Raw genomic sequence first — 21,521 nt, forward strand, 5'->3', positions numbered from 1 at the left:
GAGGGTGAAGGCAGCATCTGGGCATCTCACCACTTCATCCTCTCCTGCAGACACTGGCAAGAGCAGCAGCTCCCAGCAGCCCCACAGCACGGCCCAGGGGTGCCAGCAAAGAGACAGTGGGGACCAGGAGGCAGCCCCAGCACCCAGGGACATCTGTGCCTCAACCCCCACAGCCACGATGCTGGCTGCAGAGTTCCCTCTGCTGGCACCCAGGTGCAGCACCCACAGCCACCTCCCCACATCCCACATCCTGTGTCCCACATCCCCAGAGCCCAAGCCCAGGCAGGGATGGAGAAGCTGATTGCAGCAGCTGGGACAGACAGAGCCACAAGATCTTGAGGGACTGGCCCCAACTAAACAACCAAAAATGCTGCATTCCCAGGGAACCTGCAGTGCATGGAGAAGTGTGGCCAGAAGGTCCTGCGAGGAGGAAAGACTGAGAGCCATGGGACTGTTGAGCCTGGAGAAGAGCAGCCCCAGAGGAGACCTGAACAATGCTCAGCAAGAGCTAAAGAGTAGGGGGCAAGAGGCTGGGGGCAGGCTCTTGTCAGTGGTGCCCAGGGACAGCACAAGAGGCAATGGGCACAAACTGGAACCCAGGAGGTTTCACTTGAACTGAAGGAGAAAATTCTTTGGTGTGAGGGTGCTGGAGCCTTGGAGCAGGCTGCCCAGAGAGGTTGTGGGAGTCTCCTTCTCTGGAGAGATTCTAACCCCACCTGGCCACTGTGATCCTGGGCAAGCTGCTGTGGCTGCCCTGCTTTGGCAGGGTAAGTTGGATTGGATGATGTCCAGAGGTCCCTTCCGACCCTCATCACGCAGGGATCCTCTGAGTTCAGCCTCTTTGATGTAAAAAACAAACCAAACCAAACCCATAAAAGAGGCATTTGAAGACATCAGGAGGGGAGCTGCCCAGCCTGGAGCTCTGAGTTGGTTCTTCACAGCCACACAAGCACAGAGGAGAGACTGGGTGAGGCATGAAGTGTCTTTAATCCAAAGGACTGAAGAGCAGACCAGGGAGATTAGTATAAGCCAGGGGAGGAAAAGGGGAGGAAAAGGGAGGAAAAGGGGAGGAAAAAGGGGAGGAAAAGGGGAGGAAAAGGGGAGGAAAAGGGGAGGAAAAGGGGAGGAAAAGGGGAGAAAAGGGGAGGAGAAAAGGGGAGGAAAAGGGGAGGAAAAGGGGAGGAAAAGGGGAGGAAAAAGGGGAGGAAAAGGGGAGGAAAAGGGGAGGAAAAGGGGAGGAAAAGGGGAGGAAAAGGGGAGGAAAAGGGGAGAAAAGGGGAGGAAAAGGGGAGGAAAAGGGGAGGAAAAAGGGGAGGAAAAGGGGAGGAAAAGGGGAGGAAAAGGGGAGGAAAAGGGGAGGAAAAGGGGAGGAAAAGGGGAGGAAAAGGGGAGGAAAAGGGGAGGAAAAGGGAGGAAAAGGGAGGAAAAGGGGAGGAAAAGGGGAGGAAAAGGGAGGGGAGGAAAAGGGAGGAAAAGGGGAGGAAAAGGGGAGGAAAAGGGGAGGAAAAGGGGAGGAAAAGGAGGAAAGGGGAGGAAAAGGAGGAGGGAAAGGGGAGGAAAAGGGGAGGAAAAGGGGAGGAAAGGGGAGGAAAAGGGGAGGAAAAGGGGAGGAAAAGGGGAGGAAATGGGGAGAAAAGGGGAGGAAAGGGGAGGAAAAGGGGAGGAAAAAGGGAGGAAAAAGGGAGGAAAAGGAGGAAAAGGGGAGGAAAAGGGAGGAAAAGGGGAGGAAAAGGGGAGGAAAAGGGAGGAAAAGGGGAGGAAAAGGGAGGAAAAGGGAGAAAAGGGAGGAACAGGGGAGGCAACGGGGAGGAAAAGGGGGAGGCCAACGGGGCGGCCCCGGGCGCCCCGGGTGCGGCCCCTTGTCGGCCCCCGTGTGCGGGCCCAGGGCGTCACACGGGCTGCCACTGTGGCTGACACGTGTTCGTCCCCGGTGGTGGCGTGCCCCGTGCGGCCCACGTTTCTTCCCCGGTGCGGCCACCGTGGGCTGCCCCGTGGCGTCCCCTGTTAGTCCCCGGTCTTGCCCATTGTCAGCGCCCTTGTCTTCCCCGGTTAGCCTGCCCCGTGTGCGTCCCTTTTCGGCCCCTGTTTCTTCCCCGGGGCTTCACCCGTGCTGCCCCTGGGCTTCCCCTTTTCTTCCCGTGTTCGTCTCCCTGGTCTTGCCCCGGTTGCTTCCCCTGTGGCGGCCCCTTGTTCGTCCCCTTGTCTTCCCCTTTGGCTCCCCTGGTCTTTCCCCCTATTTCTTCCCCTTTTCGTCCCCTTTCTTGGTCCCCTGTCTCCCCCGTGGTCTTCCCTTTCTGCACCTTGGCGTCCCCGTGCTACCCCTTTTGCTTCGCCCTGTTTCTTCCCGTTTCTTCCCCGTGCTTCCCCTGTTCGGCCCGTGTGGCTTCCCCTTTTCGTCCCCTTGTCTTCCCTTTTCTTCCCCGTGTCTGCCCCTTTTCAGGTCCCCGTTTCTTCCCTGTCGTCCCCGTTTCTTCCCCTTTTCTGTCCCCTTGTCGCCACCTTTGTCTGTCCCCCTTTTCTGCCCCCGTTTCTTCCCCTTTCTTCCCCTATTTCTGTCCCCTCTGTCGTCCCCGGTTCTTCCCCGTTGGCTTCCCCGGGCTGCCCCTGTTCGTCCCCTTTACTTCCCCTGTTTCGTCCCCTGTCTGCCCCCTTTTCGTCCCCTTTGCGTCCCCGGTGCGTCACCCTTTCGGCCCCGTTTCTCCCCTGGCGGCCCCGTGCTGCCCCAGGGGCTTCCCCGTGGCGTCCCCTGGTCTTCCACGGGGCTTCCCCTTTTCTTCCCCCGAGCGGCCCCGTGCGGCCCCCGGGCGTCCACTGGTCTACCCCCTGGGCGGCCCTGGGCCGCCCCGTGCGCCCCTTGGCGTCCACCGACCACCAAACCCCCCCCACCCGCCAAAAAACTTAGCAACCCCAACCTCCATACCCTCCCTAAAACCTCAACCACAAAAACTCCAATCCAACCCCCATAGAAGGCATTGTGAAAAAAAAAACCCACCCCCCCCCCCCCAACAACCACATATCAACACAATGAAACATTGTGACAAATAATAACAATAATAATAATAATAATAATCCATGGACTAAAGACTTGGGAGCAGCCATCCTGCTCCCACAAGTGGGGGAGGAATCACTCCCAGCCCCTCTGGGAGCTCCACAAGACCCCCCCAGCCCCCCTCCACCCCCGAGTTAGGGAGGGGGCAGTGCTGCCATCTCCACTCAAGCTATGGCCCCCACACCACCTCCACCCCCCTCCCCCACCCATGCCACCCACTTGTCCCCAGAACCCCCCCCCCCCAGGACAGCACCTCCCCAGAGCTGGGGGCTACAGGAGGGGTGGAGGTGGTAGGGAAACATCTTTTGGGGGGGATGCTGGGGGAGGAGGGGGGTGGGGGTGGGCACTGGCCTCCTGCTCACCCCCCACCCAGGGCCCCTCCTGAGGTCAGAAGTGGATTCCAGGCACAGGTAGAGGCTGCAGGGGGCAGGAGCAGCTCCGTGCCCACAGACACAACACACACCCCATGCACAGCCAGCCAGCCACACAGACAGTGTTCCAGGGGTGGAGTAGAGGCTTCCAAGCTCAGGGAGGGCTTCACAGGGGCTTTTTTTTTTTTTCTTTTTAAGCTACCATGCTTTAAAAGCAGTTTTCCAAGGTCAGCCAAGACCCCCACCCCCCCATGCCAACCCTGCCACACACAGCAGGATGGGCAGAAAGCAACTCCTTGACCCCCATCGCACCATATCCCAGCGCCACTCACCAACACGGCCACGCAACGCATAAGCACCAGCACACACTCGCCAACGAATTTCATGTAAACGGTCCCCCCCCCGGCGCCCAAGGCTCCGCACCACCAACTGCGTAAAACAGACCGCGATAAGCAAACCCACTCTACCCAAAAAAAATCACCCGGCCTACCACCCACACCCCGCTGCCGGCATTCAGCACAAACCCCTCGGAACGAATACAAAGCACCGCACCACCACCCCCCCAAGCTCAATTCGATCTGGCCGAGATCACCTAACCACCCCATACCTCAAAAGCTCACAACTTGTACCCCATCTCATCCCCCCAACAGGCCCTGCTATCCACCCTAAACCTAGCACAAGACGCTCCCAAACCCAAAAAACCCACCCATCCTCAGTAAGACCACACACGCAAACTGCGTAATTCTATTAACATGGGCCTCGCGACACCGGACCCACAAACCGTACGCAAAGATTAAAACCCCCCAGCCCAGAGCCCTGACGCCCAGACTGGCCAACACGCCCGGCGCCCCACTCCAGTGATACGGCCCCATAACAGAGCTGCCCCACCCTCCCACCCGGAACCCAACCCCCATCCACGCCACGCCCTCGACACCTTGCAAGGCACAAAACCCCAAAAGTCCGAGACCCAGCACCACACCGGACCGACACTCGACACAGCGTCCGCACCCGACCGCCTCATACACCAATCCCCCCCAACGCCCCCCCCAATTCTCGTCCCCCTACACAAAACGCGGTAACGCCGGACTCACAGCCCAAGGAAGTGCAACCCGCTTCACCACTATCCCTCAACGACCCGCACCACGCCAACCGCCGTATGTCAACACCATACCCCGCAAGCCCGATCCATATATTACAACGATTGAACAAGTGTCCCCACCCGAACCCCAAGACCCAAACCAACCTCCACCAAACCAGCCGTCAGGGATCCAGACCCCGAGGACCTCCCACCGGAACCATTTTCCTCCCTCAGACGAGCAAACAGCCATACCCTTACCCGCGTACACCCCAAGACCCACGGACCCTGCTAGTGCGCCAAGAAGGACGCAAACCCTCACCCTATCAACTTCGACAGAGAAAACCCGACCACTACAACCAACTACAGCAACGCAAACAACGCCACCCTTACGCACCAAGGAAACCAGCGACCCAACCAATATCAACTCAACGCCCCCACGTACAAGGAAGCTCACAATACCCATCCAGTGAAACATATAAAACCGCGTCCCCAAGAACCCACCCACACACCGCTAGCCCCCAAATTCGTCAACGTCCCACCCAACCCGATACCAATGATACAAATCAATGCACTCCCAAACCGGGAATACATAACTGCTGTCCACGCACCTCCACCAACCCAGCCCGCAGACAATAGCCCACCCCCAGGGAAGCTCCCCCCTCCTCCCCCATCCCTCTCTCTTCCCTCTCCTGTCTGGTTTTCAGCTCTTACAGTAGTTCTTTTAAAAAAAAAAATTTTATATGTTAGATACAGCCTAACAAGGTCACCACAGGAAGTTCCATGTCTCTGGGAAAGGAGGAAAAGAGAAATTTAAAACAAACAAACAAAACAGAACAAAGGAACAAAACCCAAAACAAACCCACCGAAAACATAAAAATAACCAAAACTGTTTCACAAGAGGCAAAAAAAAAAAAAAAAAAAAGAAAAGAAAAGAAAAAAAATCCCAACTCCAATCCTTGGTGATGTTCACCTAGAGAACACCAACCCCGTGGTGGTGGAGGGGGTCTTATCTCCTGCTCCAGAAAGGTCAGGAAACAGAGGTGAGAGCTAAAAAAAAAAAAAATAAACAACCCAAACCCAACCTAGGTTGGTAGAAATGTCTGAATTCCATGCTCTGGATAGAAGAGTTTGTCTCTTTTTGTCTTTTTTCTTTCCTTAAAAAATATATTTATATATAATATAGTTATTGCTTTTTTTTTTTCCTCTCTCTCTCTCTCTCTCTCTCTAGGGCTGGTGGGCAGAGGGGGTGTCCTCATCAGTGGGGTAGAGCAGCAGGCTCAGTGGGGTTTGCTTTCTTCCTCCTCTTCATCAGCAAAGGGTTGGAGGAATCTTCAATTTTCTTGATCTTGATTTGTTCATAGTCCACTCTCATGGTGGCCAGAGCACTGGTCATCTCCTCCTGGAGGCAGCAGGCACAGGAAGCACCATCAGGATGGGCTCAGCAGATCACTTCCCCCTCAACCCCAGCATCCCCTCTGAGCCCCCATGGGAACAAACTGCAGCAGGGACTGTGTCCCACCACTCATTTTCCCACTCTCATCCCAAGCACAGATCCCCCCCAGCAGCTAGGAACAAACTGCAGCAGGGACTGAGTGTCCCACCACTCATTTTCCCAGCCTCATCCCAAGCACAGATCCCCCCCAGCAGCTGGGATGTTCACACTGAGCCCAGACCAGCCCTGTTGGCAAAGAGAGGACTGAAGAGGATGGTCCTCAGACAGCCCCCAGGGCACAGAGTGTTTCAGACACCAACAGAGAGGCTTCACCTTCACATCCTCCCACAGATCCTTCTCCTCCTTCAGCACACGGCTGGTGTGCAGTGGGGTCTGGGGCACCTGCATGGATTGCTGCAGAGAACAGAGGAGCTTGAGCTGGGAGCCACCCACATCCCATCTCATCCCCACCCCCATCTCTCCATCTCCAGCCCCCCCTCCACTTCCAGCCTCACCCCTCCACTTCCATCTCCAGCCCCAGCCCCCAGCCCCTCCACCTCCAGCCTTCCACCTCCAGCCCTCCACCTCCAGCCCATCTCCATCCCTCTCCACCTCCAGCCCCATCTCTCCATCCCTCTCCACCTCCAGCCCCACCTGTCCACCTCCATCCCCATCTCTCCATCCCTCTCCACCTCCAGCCCCATCCCTCCACCTCCATCCCCATCTCTCCATCCCTCTCCACCTCCAGCCCCATCCCTCCACCTCCATCCCCATCTCTCCATCCCTCTCCACCTCCAGCCCCACCTGTCCACCCCATCCCCATCTCTCCATCCCCTCCACCTCCACCCCCCTCCACCTCCAGCCCCACCTGTCCACCCCCATCCCCATCTCTCCACCCTCCTCCACCCCCCCCCCCCCCCCCCCCCCCCCCCCCCCCCCCCCCCCCCCCCCCCCCCCCCCCCCCCCCCCCCCCCCCCCCCCCCCCCCCCCCCCCCCCCCCCCCCCCCCCCCCCCCCCCCCCCCCCCCCCCCCCCCCCCCCCCCCCCCCCCCCCCCCCCCCCCCCCCCCCCCCCCCCCCCCCCCCCCCCCCCCCCCCCCCCCCCCCCCCCCCCCCCCCCCCCCCCCCCCCCCCCCCCCCCCCCCCCCCCCCCCCCCCCCCCCCCCCCCCCCCCCCCCCCCCCCCCCCCCCCCCCCCCCCCCCCCCCCCCCCCCCCCCCCCCCCCCCCCCCCCCCCCCCCCCCCCCCCCCCCCCCCCCCCCCCCCCCCCCCCCCCCCCCCCCCCCCCCCCCCCCCCCCCCCCCCCCCCCCCCCCCCCCCCCCCCCCCCCCCCCCCCCCCCCCCCCCCCCCCCCCCCCCCCCCCCCCCCCCCCCCCCCCCCCCCCCCCCCCCCCCCCCCCCCCCCCCCCCCCCCCCCCCCCCCCCCCCCCCCCCCCCCCCCCCCCCCCCCCCCCCCCCCCCCCCCCCCCCCCCCCCCCCCCCCCCCCCCCCCCCCCCCCCCCCCCCCCCCCCCCCCCCCCCCCCCCCCCCCCCCCCCCCCCCCCCCCCCCCCCCCCCCCCCCCCCCCCCCCCCCCCCCCCCCCCCCCCCCCCCCCCCCCCCCCCCCCCCCCCCCCCCCCCCCCCCCCCCCCCCCCCCCCCCCCCCCCCCCACCCCCCCCCCCCCCCCCCCCCCCCCCCCCCCCCCCCCCCCCCCCCCCCCCCCCCCCCCCCCCCCCCCCCCCCCCCCCCCCCCCCCCCCCCCCCCCCCCCCCCCCCCCCCCCCCCCCCCCCCCCCCCCCCCCCCCCCCCCCCCCCCCCCCCCCCCCCCCCCCCCCCCCCCCCCCCCCCCCCCCCCCCCCCCCCCCCCCCCCCCCCCCCCCCCCCCCCCCCCCCCCCCCCCCCCCCCCCCCCCCCCCCCCCCCCCCCCCCCCCCCCCCCCCCCCCCCCCCCCCCCCCCCCCCCCCCCCCCCCCCCCCCCCCCCCCCCCCCCCCCCCCCCCCCCCCCCCCCCCCCCCCCCCCCCCCCCCCCCCCCCCCCCCCCCCCCCCCCCCCCCCCCCCCCCCCCCCCCCCCCCCCCCCCCCCCCCCCCCCCCCCCCCCCCCCCCCCCCCCCCCCCCCCCCCCCCCCCCCCCCCCCCCCCCCCCCCCCCCCCCCCCCCCCCCCCCCCCCCCCCCCCCCCCCCCCCCCCCCCCCCCCCCCCCCCCCCCCCCCCCCCCCCCCCCCCCCCCCCACCCCCCCCCCCCCCCCCCCCCCCCCCCCCCCCCCCCCCCCCCCCCCCCCCCCCCCCCCCCCCCCCCCCCCCCCCCCCCCCCCCCCCCCCCCCCCCCCCCCCCCCCCCCCCCCCCCCCCCCCCCCCCCCCCCCCCCCCCCCCCCCCCCCTCCACCCCCATCCCCATCACTCCATCCCCTCCACCTCCAGCCCCCTCCACCTCCACTTCCACCTCCATTCCCCTCCACCTCCAGCTCCAGCTGTCCACCTCCATCCCCTCCACTTCCATTCCCCTGCCCCTCCAGCCCCAGTCCCACCCCTCCACCACCCCCCCAGCCCCCACCCCTCACCATGATCCAGGGGTGGTTCATGAACTCGGTGATGGTCATGCGCTGGGTGGGGTCTGTCTTCAGCAGGTTGCGGATCAGCTGCTTCACTGCCAGGGTTTGGGCAGGGCATCAGCAGGGGCCAGTGGGGCCTCTGCCCACCCTCCAGCCTGAGCCAGTGGCACCCAAAAAGCCTGCACACACCTCCCAGCCCCTCTCTGCCACACCCTGGTCACACCCTTCAGCAAAAGCCTCTTGAGCAAAGAGGTGAAGAAGTTTCTCCACTGAGGTGACCAATGCCAGGCAGGACAAGGGAGAGGATTCTGCCCCTCTGCTCTGCTTCCTGCAGCACTGCTCCCAGTTCTGGGCCCCCCAGCACAAGAGGGACTTGGAACTGTTGGAGAGGGTCCAGAGGAAGCCACAAAGATGATCTGAGGGCTGAAGCACCTCTCTAGGGGGACAGGCTGAGAGCTGGGGCTGTTCAGCATGGAGAAGAGAAGGCTCCAGGGAGACCTTAGAGCAGCCCTCCAGTGCCTGAAGGGCTCCAGGAGAGCTGGGGAGGGACTTTTGATAAGGGCTGGGGCTGACAGGATAAGGAGGGATGGCTTTGAGGTGGAAAAGGGTAGAGACTGGAGATGTGGAAGAAATTCTTTGAAGTGAGGGGGGTGAGACCTGAGGCTGGGGACAAGCAGCAACAGGGCCCATGCTCACCTTCCTCTGACACTTCTGACCACTCAGGGTTGGGGAACTCGTACTGGCCCATCCGGATCCTCTTCTTCATGCCAGGGGAGATGGCCAGGCCGTGGTTGGAGTAGAAGGGAGGATACCCACACAGCCTGCACCAGGATGGGGGGCAGAGAGTCAACCATTGCCCCCAGCACCTCCCCAGCATCACCCACAGGGCACAGGGCAGTGCAGCTGGGAAAGGTTCAAGCCCTGCCAGCCCACAGACAAGCCCAAAAGATGCATCCCACCCCCCCCCCAACTCATCCTGCTGAGGTCAGGGAGGAGAACATGCTGGACTTACAGGATGTACATGATGACACCAAGGGACCACATGTCACAGGACTTGTCATACTTCTCTGGGCCCAGCACTTCTGGGGCTGGGAAAGAGAGAAACAAACTCCTGAGTCAAAGTGGAGCTGCAGAGCCAGGTGAGAGGGGTCTGAGCATCCCATGGAGCTGCAAAAGACCTCCATGAGGTCTCAGCAGCCCTGCTCAGGGCAGTGGAAGTGCTGCTGCGTGGGGGCCACCATGGCCATGCAGGCAGCAGAGGCAGGAGTGGTGTAGGATGCTGCCACCTCACAGCCCCCAACACAACACAAAGGAAGCTGCAGCATGGGCATGGGTCACAGTGAGGCCAGAGAGGGGCAATGAAGCTGGGGGAGGATCTGGAGAACAGGGCTGATGTGAGGAGCAGCTGAGGGAACTGGGGGTGTTCAGCCTGGAGAAAAGGAGGCTAAGGGAAGACCTCATTGCTCTCTACAGTTTTGTGTTCTCTCTCTTCTTCCTGTCATCTCCTACAAGGAGAGGATGAGAGTTGGGGTTTCTCCAGGCTGCTCCATACAGCAGCTTTCCAATATCTGAAGGAGCTACAGGAGAGCTGGAGAGGAACTTTTAATAAGGAACCTGTGGTGACAGGACAAGGGGCAATGATCTGAAACCAGAGCAGGGCAGATTGAGACTGGAGGATAGGAAGAAATTCTTTCCAGTGAAGGTGGGGAGACCCTGGAACAGATTGCCCAGGGAGGTTGTGGATGCTCCCTCCCTGGAGGTGTTCAAGGCCAGGTTGGATGAAGCAGCCTGGGCTGGTGGGAGGTGTCCTGCCCATGGCAGCGGGGTTGGAACTGGACGATTTTGAAGGTCCCTTCCAACCCAACCCATTCTGTGACTGTGATGGGCTGCACATGGCACCACCCAAACCTGCCCAGCTCTGCCCTCCAGCCCTGCAGGCTCCAGAGCCCCCCCAGACACTCACCCACATAGTAAGGTGTGTAGCACGGAGTGGCCAAGGAGTTGTGCGTGGTGGTCTCCTTAGCAAAGCCGAAGTCGGTGAGCTTGAGCACAGCATTGGGCCTCTTGGAGGTGTACAGGAGGTTTTCTGGCTGTGAAAAGACAGGGAAGGAGGAGTGAGCTGAAGAGCTGCAGCAGCCTTGGCGTTGCCAAGGGGCCCAGCAGAGCTCAGGACCAGCAAGTGAGGGTGCAGCATGGTACCTTCACGTCCCGGTGCGCGATGTTGATGGAGTGCAGGTACTGGATGGCTTCCCCGATGCTCTTCATTATCTCTGAAGCCTCTGAAGCAGAGGAGAAAATCCCAACCCAACCATCAGAAGCCTTTATGGGCAAGTTACAATGAGCACCATGCCCTGGGTTACTCTACTAAATCAGGAACCAAAGAACCTGGCTGAGGCCAAAGGGGTTCCTCGACCTGAAGCCCCCTTTCCAAACCCCCCCACTAGCACCATCCCCAGGTCAGGAGCCTGCAGCAAACAGAAGGGAAACTCCCAGGAGAAGCAAAGGGGCAGAATCCAGCCCTTGGCCCCAATATCAACTTCACACACACCCCAAGGAAGGGCTTGGTCTGGAGTTGGGAGGATGAGTCAGCCTCCAGCACTTCTGGGACCCCAAATCTGCATGGAAACCAACTGGGAAAGCTTTCTCTGTAGGCTGGGAAGCCAAGGGGGTAATGGGCTCAGGGGCTGGGTTCTGCAGACACATTTCCTGGCCATAGGAGCAGAGGGAAGGAGATTAGTGGGATCTATGAGAACCTCAACCCTGGACTTCAGTTTTTGAGGGAGGTTCCTGAAGGTCACTGGAGGAGGACAGACTGGGTGTGGGGGCAGCTCAGAAAACATCCCCTACTCCTGCCCTCAAGGGAGCATGGAAAACAGGACCACTCACACCCACATCCCCCATTCCCCAAGGGCAAAACCCTGCTGAGGGTTCAAAAGAGTGGTTGAGGGGATGGGATGGACCAGGGACACCCCAAAGCCCAGGCCCCTGCTGGCTCCATACCCCGTTCTGTGAAGGCCTGGTCTCCCCTGTCTTGAATTCTGCTGAAGAGCTCCCCACCATCCAAGCTGGAAGAGAAGCAGGTGGTGAGAGATGCTGCAACATCCACCCCCCACCAGCACCAGCAGTACCAAAACCTCTGATGCTTCACCATGAGCTTGCACAAGCTCAGCAAGAAACAAATCCCTTCTCCAGCCAAGCCCTCGGGTTGGTGTTTCTGGGCACAGGCTGTTGCGGAGCCTCCTCCTTCCAGAAATGAGCAGGGCAGAGGCTTGCTGCTGGTGCTGGAGATGTTGGGTTCAAGTGGATGTGGTCTTCCCACCAAGCCACAGAAAGACATTTACAGTAAAGACAGCAAACGTGACCTGAAGGCGGTGAGAAGGCTGCCGGCAGGGCTGGCCTGGTTTAGCTGACAACTCAACCCCCTCAGGCACACCAACCCCCTGCAGAAGTGCTGAGCTAAGAGCAGGGACATGGCTAAGGTGTCAGCAGCACCAGCCTGGGTTCACCCATGGGGTGGGGGAGGTAGAGACTGAACCTCGAGCAAGCTCTCACCTAAGGCGTTGGAGAAGGACCACAGATAGCTTGGAGTGGTTCCCTCTCCAGGTACCTTAAGGAAAAACTCAGCTCCCAGAGAGATCAGGAGTGAGATTAGGGACAATTCCCCATGAGAACAGGGCTAGCAGCACTTCCTGCCCCTGCCTTATCTAACTCCAGCAGAAGTGGCTTCTGGCTTCCCCAGCACAGACAGCATGCCCTGCCAGCAGCCTTGACGTTTGCTGGACACCTGCAACACAGATAGCTGCAGGCACACCTGCAGACACACCACCCTCATGCTGAAAGCCAGATGCCACCTTGTGCTGGGCACAACCAGCAAAGCATCCCTCAGGCAGCCAGGACCCGTGGCAGAGATGCTGCAGGGAGCCCCCCACTGCCCCAAGGGCTCATTCCCCACCATTCACCTACTGCTTTCTTGCCACACCAGCAGATGCATCAACAAACCTCTCCCATCCCCAGCTGCCCAGTGGTCCTGGGGTGGTTCCTGCCTCTTCCCTCAGAGGAGCTGCAGCCTGCCCTGGGAGCTGCTCGTGGTGCTCCTCGCAGCCGCTGCCCCCACCCAAGGCAACTCAACCAACTTGCCAGAGGAGAGGTTTTGGCAAAGGAAGCTGCAGCAAATCACAGCTGCGGTTGGGATGTGGTTTCAAGACTTTCCCCTTCAATCCTCCTCCTCCTCCCCAGGTTCTATCAAGCGTCTGCCCCAACCCAGAGGCACTCAGCTGCTGCTGCACGAGGTGCAGTGACCTTAACGGATGTGTCACCTCCCTTTGGCTATGTGCTGCCCAGGGGCTGCTGGGGGTGCCAGGCACCTGCTGATCGCCCCCACTCCCAATGGCCAAAGTGAGTCTGGCTGTGATCAGCCTGCAGCAGGAACCACAGGGCCCGAAGCCTCCTGACAAGCAGAGAGGGTTCTCGGAATGACTCAGAGCCAGCGCAGCTCCAACGCCATCGCTGCAGTGCCTCTTCCAGGGCTTGCCTCCCCCAGAACAGCATCTCCACAGGGTCCTCAGCACCTCAGCAGTGCAGGAAGGGGCTCACCCCCTTTTTGGCATCATCCCACGGGGCAGTGGGTGCTCCAGGGGGGACACAGCATCACACAAGGTTCATGTGGGCCAAACTTTCTAGGTGATGGTGGAGCTGAAACGAGCTGGCCCAGCACCCAGCCAAGCTGAGCATGACAACTGCCCAATGCAGGGGAATCCACTGCTACTCTTGGGGAGATGATTCCCACCTCCTGGTGAGCAGTCAGCAGCAGGCACTCACCACTCCATGACGATGAGCAGACACTTCCTGCCCTGGTAGAGGTTCTCGTAGACGTCCATGATGCGGACGATGTGCGCGCACTGCGACGCCCTCCAGTGCAGCTCCACCTCCCTCCGTGCCTTTGGGCAGTCCTGCAGCATCTGAGAGACAAACCAGACCCCATCAGCCCCCAGCCTGCTGAAGAAGCCAGGCCCTGGCACCTCGCTGGCACAGCACCTGCCCAAGGCAGACGCTAGAGGGGGGAAGGCCAAGGCTGGGTGCTGGCTGTGGGTGGCATCGAGATGAGCTCCAGCACGCTCTGAGCAATGCCTCCACCCCCATCTAGTGGGAAGAGAGTGCAGCCACCTGCCCTCATAACCTCCTTGCCCTTCCTCCCTTGGCTAGCAAAAGCTCAAGCCCAGCTGCCTGTCATCTCCATGCCCTCTGAGATGCCTCCAGCCCATCTGTGCCACCAGCCAGGAGACTTCCTGCTGCACCCCTGAGCTGGTTCCCTCAAGCACTGCATCCCTGGGTGCCACCAAGCATCCCTGCTCCCCTCTTTGCAGCCCCCCAACAGCACTGCCCACCCACCAGCAGCCTTCTGCTCTATGGGACTAGCAGGACCCTCCTGCTCTGTGTCCTCACACCCAAACTGGGCACAGCAGGACCCTCACCACAGCCTCAGAGGCCACCAGCACCCAGCCACACGTGCCTGGGGAGGGGACAAAGCAAACAGGCAGATGTTCCCTCAGCAGCAGCTTTCCTCACCAGCAGCAGAAGCTCTTTAAGGAGACCCTGGCCCTTCCCACAGGCAACTCTCAGTTCCCAGCTGCAGGAAGGATTTGCTGCTCTGTCACAGACTATTAATTACCACGTTTGGCAGGATAAACAACCAGCCTTAATTAATACAGCCCTAAATATAGAGCAACAAACGTGGCTGTCTTGAGCCTAGTTCATTTTCCTTCCTGTCTCCAGCAGCTCTTTGGGTTGGGTTCAGCAAAACACCCTGCAGCAGGGATGCACCAGGAGCTCCTTCTCCCTGCTGCACCAAGGTGCATCCCTGCTCCAGGGAAACCACAGAATGGCTTGGGTTGGAAGGGACCTTAAAGATCATCCATGGGCAGGGACACCTCCCACCAGCCCAGGTTGCTCAAGGCCTCATCCAACCTGGTCTTAAACACCTCCAAAGAGGGATCATCTACAACCCCCCTGGGGCAACCTGTTCCAGTGTCTCCCCACCCTCACTGGATAGAATTTCTTCCTAATCTCCAGTCTCAATCTCCCCTTCTCCATCTTAAAGCCATTTCCCCTCATCCTGTGCATCCCACCTTTTTTTTTTTTTGGAAAGATCCTGGTTTGGTCATTTTCCCAAGACAGAAACAGAAGTTTGCTTCTTGCCTCTCTTCCAGCCAAGCTCCTGGGGCTGGTTGGTGATGGGCAGTGCCCATCCAGCACACAAAGGGCCACCAGCCCCTGAGATCTAAAACTAACATCTCCAAACTGCAGCAGGGCAGATTTAGGTTGGACATCAGGAGGAAGTTCTTCACCACGAGGGTGGTGCAATACTGGAACAGGTTGCCCAGAGAGGCAGTGAAAGCCTCATCCCTGGAGACATCCAAAGCCAAACTCAATGGGACCCCAAGCAACTTGTTGTAGTTAAAGCTCTCTCTGCTCACTGCAGGGGGGGGGTGGATAAGTCACCATCCCTGGATTTGCTTCAGTGCTGTGTGGATGTGGTGCTGAGGGATGTGGTTTGGTGGTGGTGGGATTGCCAGCTCCAGGTCAGTGATTGGACTTGATGAGCTCCAAGGTCTCTTCCAGCCTCAACACCTCTATAGTTCTATCATCATTTGCAGCTTGGGGTGAAAGGAAGGTGGGACAGGAGGTTGGCCAGAGGAGGTTGCTCCTCTAAATCTTAATCAATCTTAACCCCAGGTCCTGCTGAGGCCATAAGCAACCTCAGCTCCAGCTGCACAGGCAGGGAAAGAGCCTGGAACACACACACACACACAAAAAAAAAAAAAAAAAAAAAAAGGTGGGATATTTACAGCTCAGCTCTGAAGAGCCTGGCATGGGGAGCCAGGATGCTGGAGAGAAATTAAAAAAGGAAAAAAAAGAAATAATAAAAAAAAAAAAAAAGAAAAAACCAACCAGCTCCTCAATTTGTACTGACATGCTGGGAAAATTGAGCAGCAGGAAGCAGCCAGCTCACACCACTCTGCAGCAGGCAAACAGGAGATGGACAGAAATTCAGATCCAATCTGGAGAGGTCACTCTGGGAGCTTTTGAAAGGAGCTTAATTGTGTTCCTAAGGAAGCAGGAGGCAGCAGCCTCCATTACCTGCACCAGCACAGCCCTGACGTTGGCTTTTGTGCTCAGCCACCTGCAGGGCAGCCACCAGCTGTCCCAATGCTCTCCACCACCCCCAGCTGCCATCCAGCTCCCTCTGCTCCCCTGCCAGCCTGGGATGAGATTGGGGATGGAGAGGTCCTCACCCAGCTGGGAGAGGAGCAAATTAACCCTCATTAGGAGAAGGATTTGGTCTATTTAGGAAAGGCTCCTGGTGGCAGGTGCTAATGGAGAGCTGAAGGCCAGGTGCAATGAGGAGGCATGGATAAGGTCAGGAGGGACATGGGGATGCTGAAGCAACCCACAGGCATCACCCACTGCACCCACACAACCTCCATCCTGTCCTTGGCCCTCAGCACCAGCTCCCTGTGCCCCAGGGATGTGCTGACCATGGCACAGGGGTGGGGAAGCACCACTTGGTCCTGGTCCAGGCAGGGTGAGGGCAGTGGTTCCACCAGCTTCTCTTCCAATGGCCTTCCCCTTCCTGCTCTCTCCTCCACCCCTTGGCCACACTCAGGAGTGAAACCACCACCTGTGGGTGACGTCCTGGTGTGTCAGAGGTTGCTGCAGTCATGGGAGCTCCACACTGAAGGTGCTTGGGGGGGTGTGGTAGCACTGCCCAGGTGCCCAGTTGGGCTCTGGTATCCAGGACAGCCTTTGGCTGCAACAGGATTTGTATTGCTTGGCTTGCAGCAAGGGGGTTGGGAAGGGAAAAGCAGAAATCACCTCCTATGTCCTTGAGGTTCACAAGGGTGAACTTGTCCCCATCCCACCTCAGCTGAGGGGTTCCAGCCTGGGGCCACTCTCAGCTGCCACTCGATTTTGCAAACACAGCAGCCCAGAGTGCAACCAGAGTTAACCCTTCACAGGGGGGAGGTAGCAGCAGATGGTGCCCAGGGGACAGGACAAGAGCTGATGGGCACCAGCTTGAACATTGGAAGTTCCATCTAGAGATGAGGAGGAAGTTCCTCACTTTGAGGGGCCCTAGAGCAGGCTACCCAGAGAGGTGGTAGAGTCTCCTTCCCTGGAGACTTTCAAAACCCACCTGGACATGTCCCTGTGTGACCTCACCTAGGTGAAGCTGCTCTGGCAAGGGGGTTGAGACTGGATGACCTCCAGAGGTCCCTTCCAACCCCAATCACCATTCTGTGATTCTGGGACAACCTGCTGGAACCTTCCACAGCTGCTCTCAGTTCAGCTTTTCCATTTCTGTTACCTCCTGTTCCCCTTCCAAGGGAAGGCTCCATGGAGATCAAGCTCTTCCTCCATTGGAGGTGGGAAGCATGGCACTGCCTTCTCCCCCTCTCCAGAGCTGAGGGCTCCAGCACTGGGGCAGCAGCTGAGCCCAGCAGCCTGGGCACTGCAGCAGGCAGTAACCAGATCCCTGGGTTACACAACTGTCCCTGGGACAAGGGCCAAGGGCAGAGCTGTGGAGGTGGCTCAGCCACCACCTCAGAGGCAAACCCAGGTTTCACAGAGTCATGGAATTGTTTCAGCTGGAAAAGACCTCCAAGATCTTTGAGTCCAACCACCGTGCACAAAGAAGTCCCAAATCATTCCCCTTTATGCTGCTTAGGTGCTTTAGGTGTCAGCTTGGCAGCTCTCCAAACCTCCTCTCATCTCCAGCTGTCCCTTCACCACCATCCAAGGGCCAACCAGGGGAGCTGTGCCACCCCAGAGCCCTGCCCTGTCCCACTTTCACTTCCCCCTGGGGCATCTGCCCACAGGATAGGGCCAGTCCAGCCTTCATGGCCACTGGAGATGAAATTCAGCTTTCAGCTCTCAGAGCAGCACTTTGACACCTCCCAGGTTTCGACAGACAGCATCTGGTGCCCTCCTGTGCCTTGGCTCAGCCCAGCTCCCCCAGGAGCCATCACAGGCTGTGAGAGAAATCACTCACCAAAGCTAAACACTTCTCATTAGCTTCACTGGAAGTCTCCAGCTGAAGCTGAGGGCTCTGAAACTGGTCCCTTCCACCCAGCCCAGCCTCTATGTAACTTGGGACCCCCCCAACCCCAGCAGCAAAGGCTCCTCCTGAGCTCCTGCAGCAGCTCTGGGCTGTGAAAGACAAACCCTGGAAGCAGCTCCTGAAACACAGCAGCTCAGCAGGGTGTCTGCAGGGGGGGGTGGAACCCACCCAGCAACCCCAACCCCCCACCCCCCACCCCCAAGCTGCCTTTCCAGTGCAAAAAGTGAGGCTGCAAAGCAAGAGGACTTCAGCCAGCTCCTGCCATCACCCACCCTGAGCTTCAGCTGAATGGAAGGGGCTGGGGTCTCATCCTGTTTGCTCAGCACCACGTTGAGTTGAATTCCACCCCCCCCCCCCCCATTTCTCACACCCAGGGGGTGAAGGTGGGTGGCTGCAAGGAAGGAAGGAAGGGGCTGGGGAAACCATGGGGGCTGGAGCCACCCCAACTCTCTTGCCTGCACTTGTCCTCAGGCACCACTGATTCAGCCTCACCACCTCCTCCTGGGATGATGTGCCATGAATCAGGGTGGGTGTGCAAAGGAAGCTCCCTCCTCCTCCTCCTCCTCCTCCTCCTCCTCCACTGGCAGGGCAGAAGGTCCCCAATGGCACCATCCTGCTTGCTGCTCACCATGGGGGCTACCTCAACCCCTAACTGCTGCCCTTCAGAGAGCCAGGGAGACCCTCCCAGCACCCTGCCCAGGAGCCTGCAAGGCCAAACTCACCTCCCATGGGCCATGTCCATGAAAAGGGAGGCTCAGGCAGAGAGCAGCACCCCAAGCTCTTCATTTGCCAGGGCTGCCCCTCTTTGCTCTGGCCCCAGGCTCAGCCCAGGCTCTCCAGCTGCTCTTGCAGGCAGGATATTTTTATTTCTGTGGGTATTCTGAGCACAGCTGATTCACCTCAGTGCCACACACCACCACCTGCCTTCCCTGGGCAGCAACCCCTGCCAACAACCACCTCCTGCAACGGGACCCACATCCCACGTCACCTCAAGGAGCTCCCCCTCAGGACCTGTCTACACCACAGGGGTTAAAATAAACTCCTCTCAAGTTGCAATAAAAATAACCCTACAGTGAAGACAGGCAGGTGGTCACCCTCCAAATCAGCCCCTGGAATGGGTTTCCCAGAGGAGCTGTGGATGCCTCATTCCTGGAACTGTTGAAGACCAGGCTGGATGAGGCTTTGAGCAAGCCTGGTGTAGTGGGAGGTGTCCCATGGCAGTGGGGCTGGAACTGGATGATCTTCAAGGTCCCTTCCAACCCAAACCATTCCACAATTCTGTGATCTGGAAGGTCTCTTCCAGCCCAAATGATTCCATGATTCTATCCACCACAACCAGAAGCACTTGGAAAGCCAGAGAGGAAAGGTGACTTGCCTGGAGGAGGAGCTGCACATTGGGTCCCAGAGCAAAAGAAAGGAATTCTTTCCAGTCAGGGTGGGGAGACACTGGAACAGGTTGCCCAGGGAGGTTTGTGGATGCTCCTGAACTCCCTGCAGGCGTTCAAGGCCTTGAGCAAGCTGGGCTGGTGGGAGGTGTCCCTGCCCATGGCAGGGGGTTGGAACTGGCTGAGCTTCAAGGTCCCTTCCAACCCAAACCATTCTCTCAAGCTATGAGCATGCCCCACCCTGCAGCACCAGGGTGACTCTTCAGGAGCGTGGCTGCTGCTCTCTGATGGAGATGACTCCATCCAGGCCTCCTGGTTGGAACCAACCTTCTGGAGGGCTTGTGGCTGGTGCCATCAGCACCCAGGTGGATGCTGAGGCTTGGGCAGGGCACGAGCACAGCCAGCTCCGTGCCGTCGGTGGCTCCAGGAACCAAAGGTCCCTTTCCAGACTCAGAGAAACACAGAGAGGTTGGGAAAAAAAAAAAAAACATCCCAGGGAGAGAGAATTATTCAGATGAGAGCTGCAAAGAGCCTGGAGATGCAATTCAAAGTGACACACACACGCCTGAGCTGCTCAGCTGCATTCTCCCAGCCTCAATTATGGAAGCACTCGGAGGGAGACCTGGAGCCAGCACAGCCAGCACAGGGAAAGGCTTCCCCCCACACTCAGCCAGGCAGGAAGGGCTTGGCTGTGTGAGGAGCCAGCTGAAACCCACCCAGCAGCAGCCCCCATGCTCACACAGGCTGATGGCCCTGCTCCTGAGGGCAGTGAGGCCGAGGGACAGAGGTGGCAGGGAGGAGGGATGGAGGTGGCTGTTGCACAACACTGCCACGAGCAGACCTCCTGCACCAGGGCCCCACTTGCCTGCCCACAACCATTGCACAACCCTCTGTGCCCTGCCAGCTGGGGCTCCTGCAGGGGTCCACATCCAGCAAGGGATGCTCAGGAACCCCCACCCCATGGGGGTCCAGATCCAGCAAGGGATGCTCAGGAACCCCCACCCCATGGGGGTCCAGATCCAGCAAGGGATGCTCAGGAACCCCCACCCCATGGGGGTCCAGATCCAGCAAGGGATGCTCAGGAACCCCCACCCCATGGGGATCCAGATCCAGCAAGGGATGCTCAGGAACCCCCACCCCATGGGGGTCCAGATCCAGCAAGGGATGCTCAGGAACCCCCACCCCATGGGGATCCAGATCCAGCAAGGATGCTCAGGAACCCTCACCCCATGGGGATCCAGATCCAGCAAGGATGCTCAGGAACCCTCACCCCATGGGGGTCCAGATCCAGCAAGGGATGCTCAGGAACCCCCACCCCATGGGGATCCAGATCCAGCAAGGATGCTCAGGAACCCCCACCCCATGGGGATCCAGATCCAGCAAGGGATGCTCAGGAACCCCCACCCCATGGGGGTCCACATCCAGCAAGGGATGCCCAGGAACCCCCACCCCATGGGGGTCCAGATCCAGCAAGGGATGCTCAGGAACCCCCACCCCATGGGGATCCAGATCCAGCAAGGGATGCTCAGGAACCCCCACCCCATGGGGGTCCACATCCAGCAAGGGATGCTCAGGAACCCCCACCCCATGGGGATCCAGATCCAGCAAGGGATGCTCAGGAACCCCCACCCCATGGGGGTCCACATCCAGCAAGGGATGCTCAGGAACCTGCACCCCATGGGGGTCCACGTGCAGCAAGGGATGCTCAGGAACCTGCACCCCATGGGGGTCCAGATCCAGCAAGGGATGCTCAGGACCCCCCACCCCACATCCCCCCTTCCCCAGGGCATCTGCTGAGCATTTCCTCACTCCTCTCTCTCCCCGTGACAGATGCAGCAGTTATTCAGCCTTTTCAGGCTGCAACAAAAGCCTCTCCAGCACACAAAGGAGAGGAGCAGAAGAGAGGCCCTGGCTTAACCAAGAGCCACCTGCCAGGGGCCTTTCCTTGCCCCCTGCAATTGGGGTGCTGCCCTCCAGCCAGCCCTGCTCTGCAGAACCTCCACCAAAAATCATCTTGACACATTAGTGTCAAGGGGATGAAGCTCCAAAGTGGGTACCCTGGATGCCAAGGGAAGGGGGGAGCAAGAGAAGGGCCAGCAGCATATTGGGGACATGGGGGACAAGGAGGCAGCTGGTGGAGGGGGCAGCAAAACTCAGGGGAAAACTCAGAGCAGGTAAATGGCACCAAGGCAGCAGCACAAAGCATCCCTGGGGACTCCTGGCACCAGCAGCAGGTTGGAGCTGGAGCTTAATGAAGAGAAATAAATAGTCACAGCCTCCTTTCTCCAAGGAAAACAAATTAGGGACCCCACCTAGTCCCAGGGGTTTGGGTTGGGATCATCCTCTTCTCCCCACACATCAGAAGTGGCCTTGGGTTTTGGGGATGCTCCTCTCTCCGGGAGGCACCAAGGATGGTGTTAGGAGCCAACATCTTAGCCATGGTTAGCAAGGCCACCAGGTCCTGCCATGCAGGAGGGCATCCCAGGAGCAGAGCTGCCTGGAGCCATGGAGCCACCATCCTAGGCAAGACCTCCTTGCAGAAGGCAAGGAGGAGTCATGGCCAA

The 21,521-nt window shown here is 60.3% G+C and overlaps 1 protein-coding gene across 1 annotated transcript in view; it reads right to left on the minus strand.

Moving 5' to 3' along the window:
- Positions 1-5,595: 5,595 nt before the first annotated feature.
- MAPKAPK2 (MAPK activated protein kinase 2) overlaps positions 5,596-21,521 on the minus strand; it is a 32,766-nt gene continuing 16,840 nt past the window's right edge. Inside the window, exons 2-10 of the mRNA XM_054395830.1 lie at positions 13,276-13,415; positions 11,458-11,522; positions 10,657-10,736; positions 10,421-10,547; positions 9,470-9,545; positions 9,154-9,278; positions 8,467-8,552; positions 6,264-6,344; positions 5,596-5,897 (exon numbers count right to left, since the gene is read on the minus strand). Of these exons, the coding sequence (XP_054251805.1) occupies positions 5,754-5,897; positions 6,264-6,344; positions 8,467-8,552; positions 9,154-9,278; positions 9,470-9,545; positions 10,421-10,547; positions 10,657-10,736; positions 11,458-11,522; positions 13,276-13,415 (924 nt within the window). The 3' untranslated portion in view covers positions 5,596-5,753. The remainder of the gene's footprint in view (positions 5,898-6,263; positions 6,345-8,466; positions 8,553-9,153; positions 9,279-9,469; positions 9,546-10,420; positions 10,548-10,656; positions 10,737-11,457; positions 11,523-13,275; positions 13,416-21,521) is intronic.

This window comes from Indicator indicator, chromosome 35, assembly GCF_027791375.1.
Source record: "Indicator indicator isolate 239-I01 chromosome 35, UM_Iind_1.1, whole genome shotgun sequence".
NCBI classification, from domain to species: Eukaryota; Metazoa; Chordata; class Aves; order Piciformes; family Indicatoridae; genus Indicator; species Indicator indicator.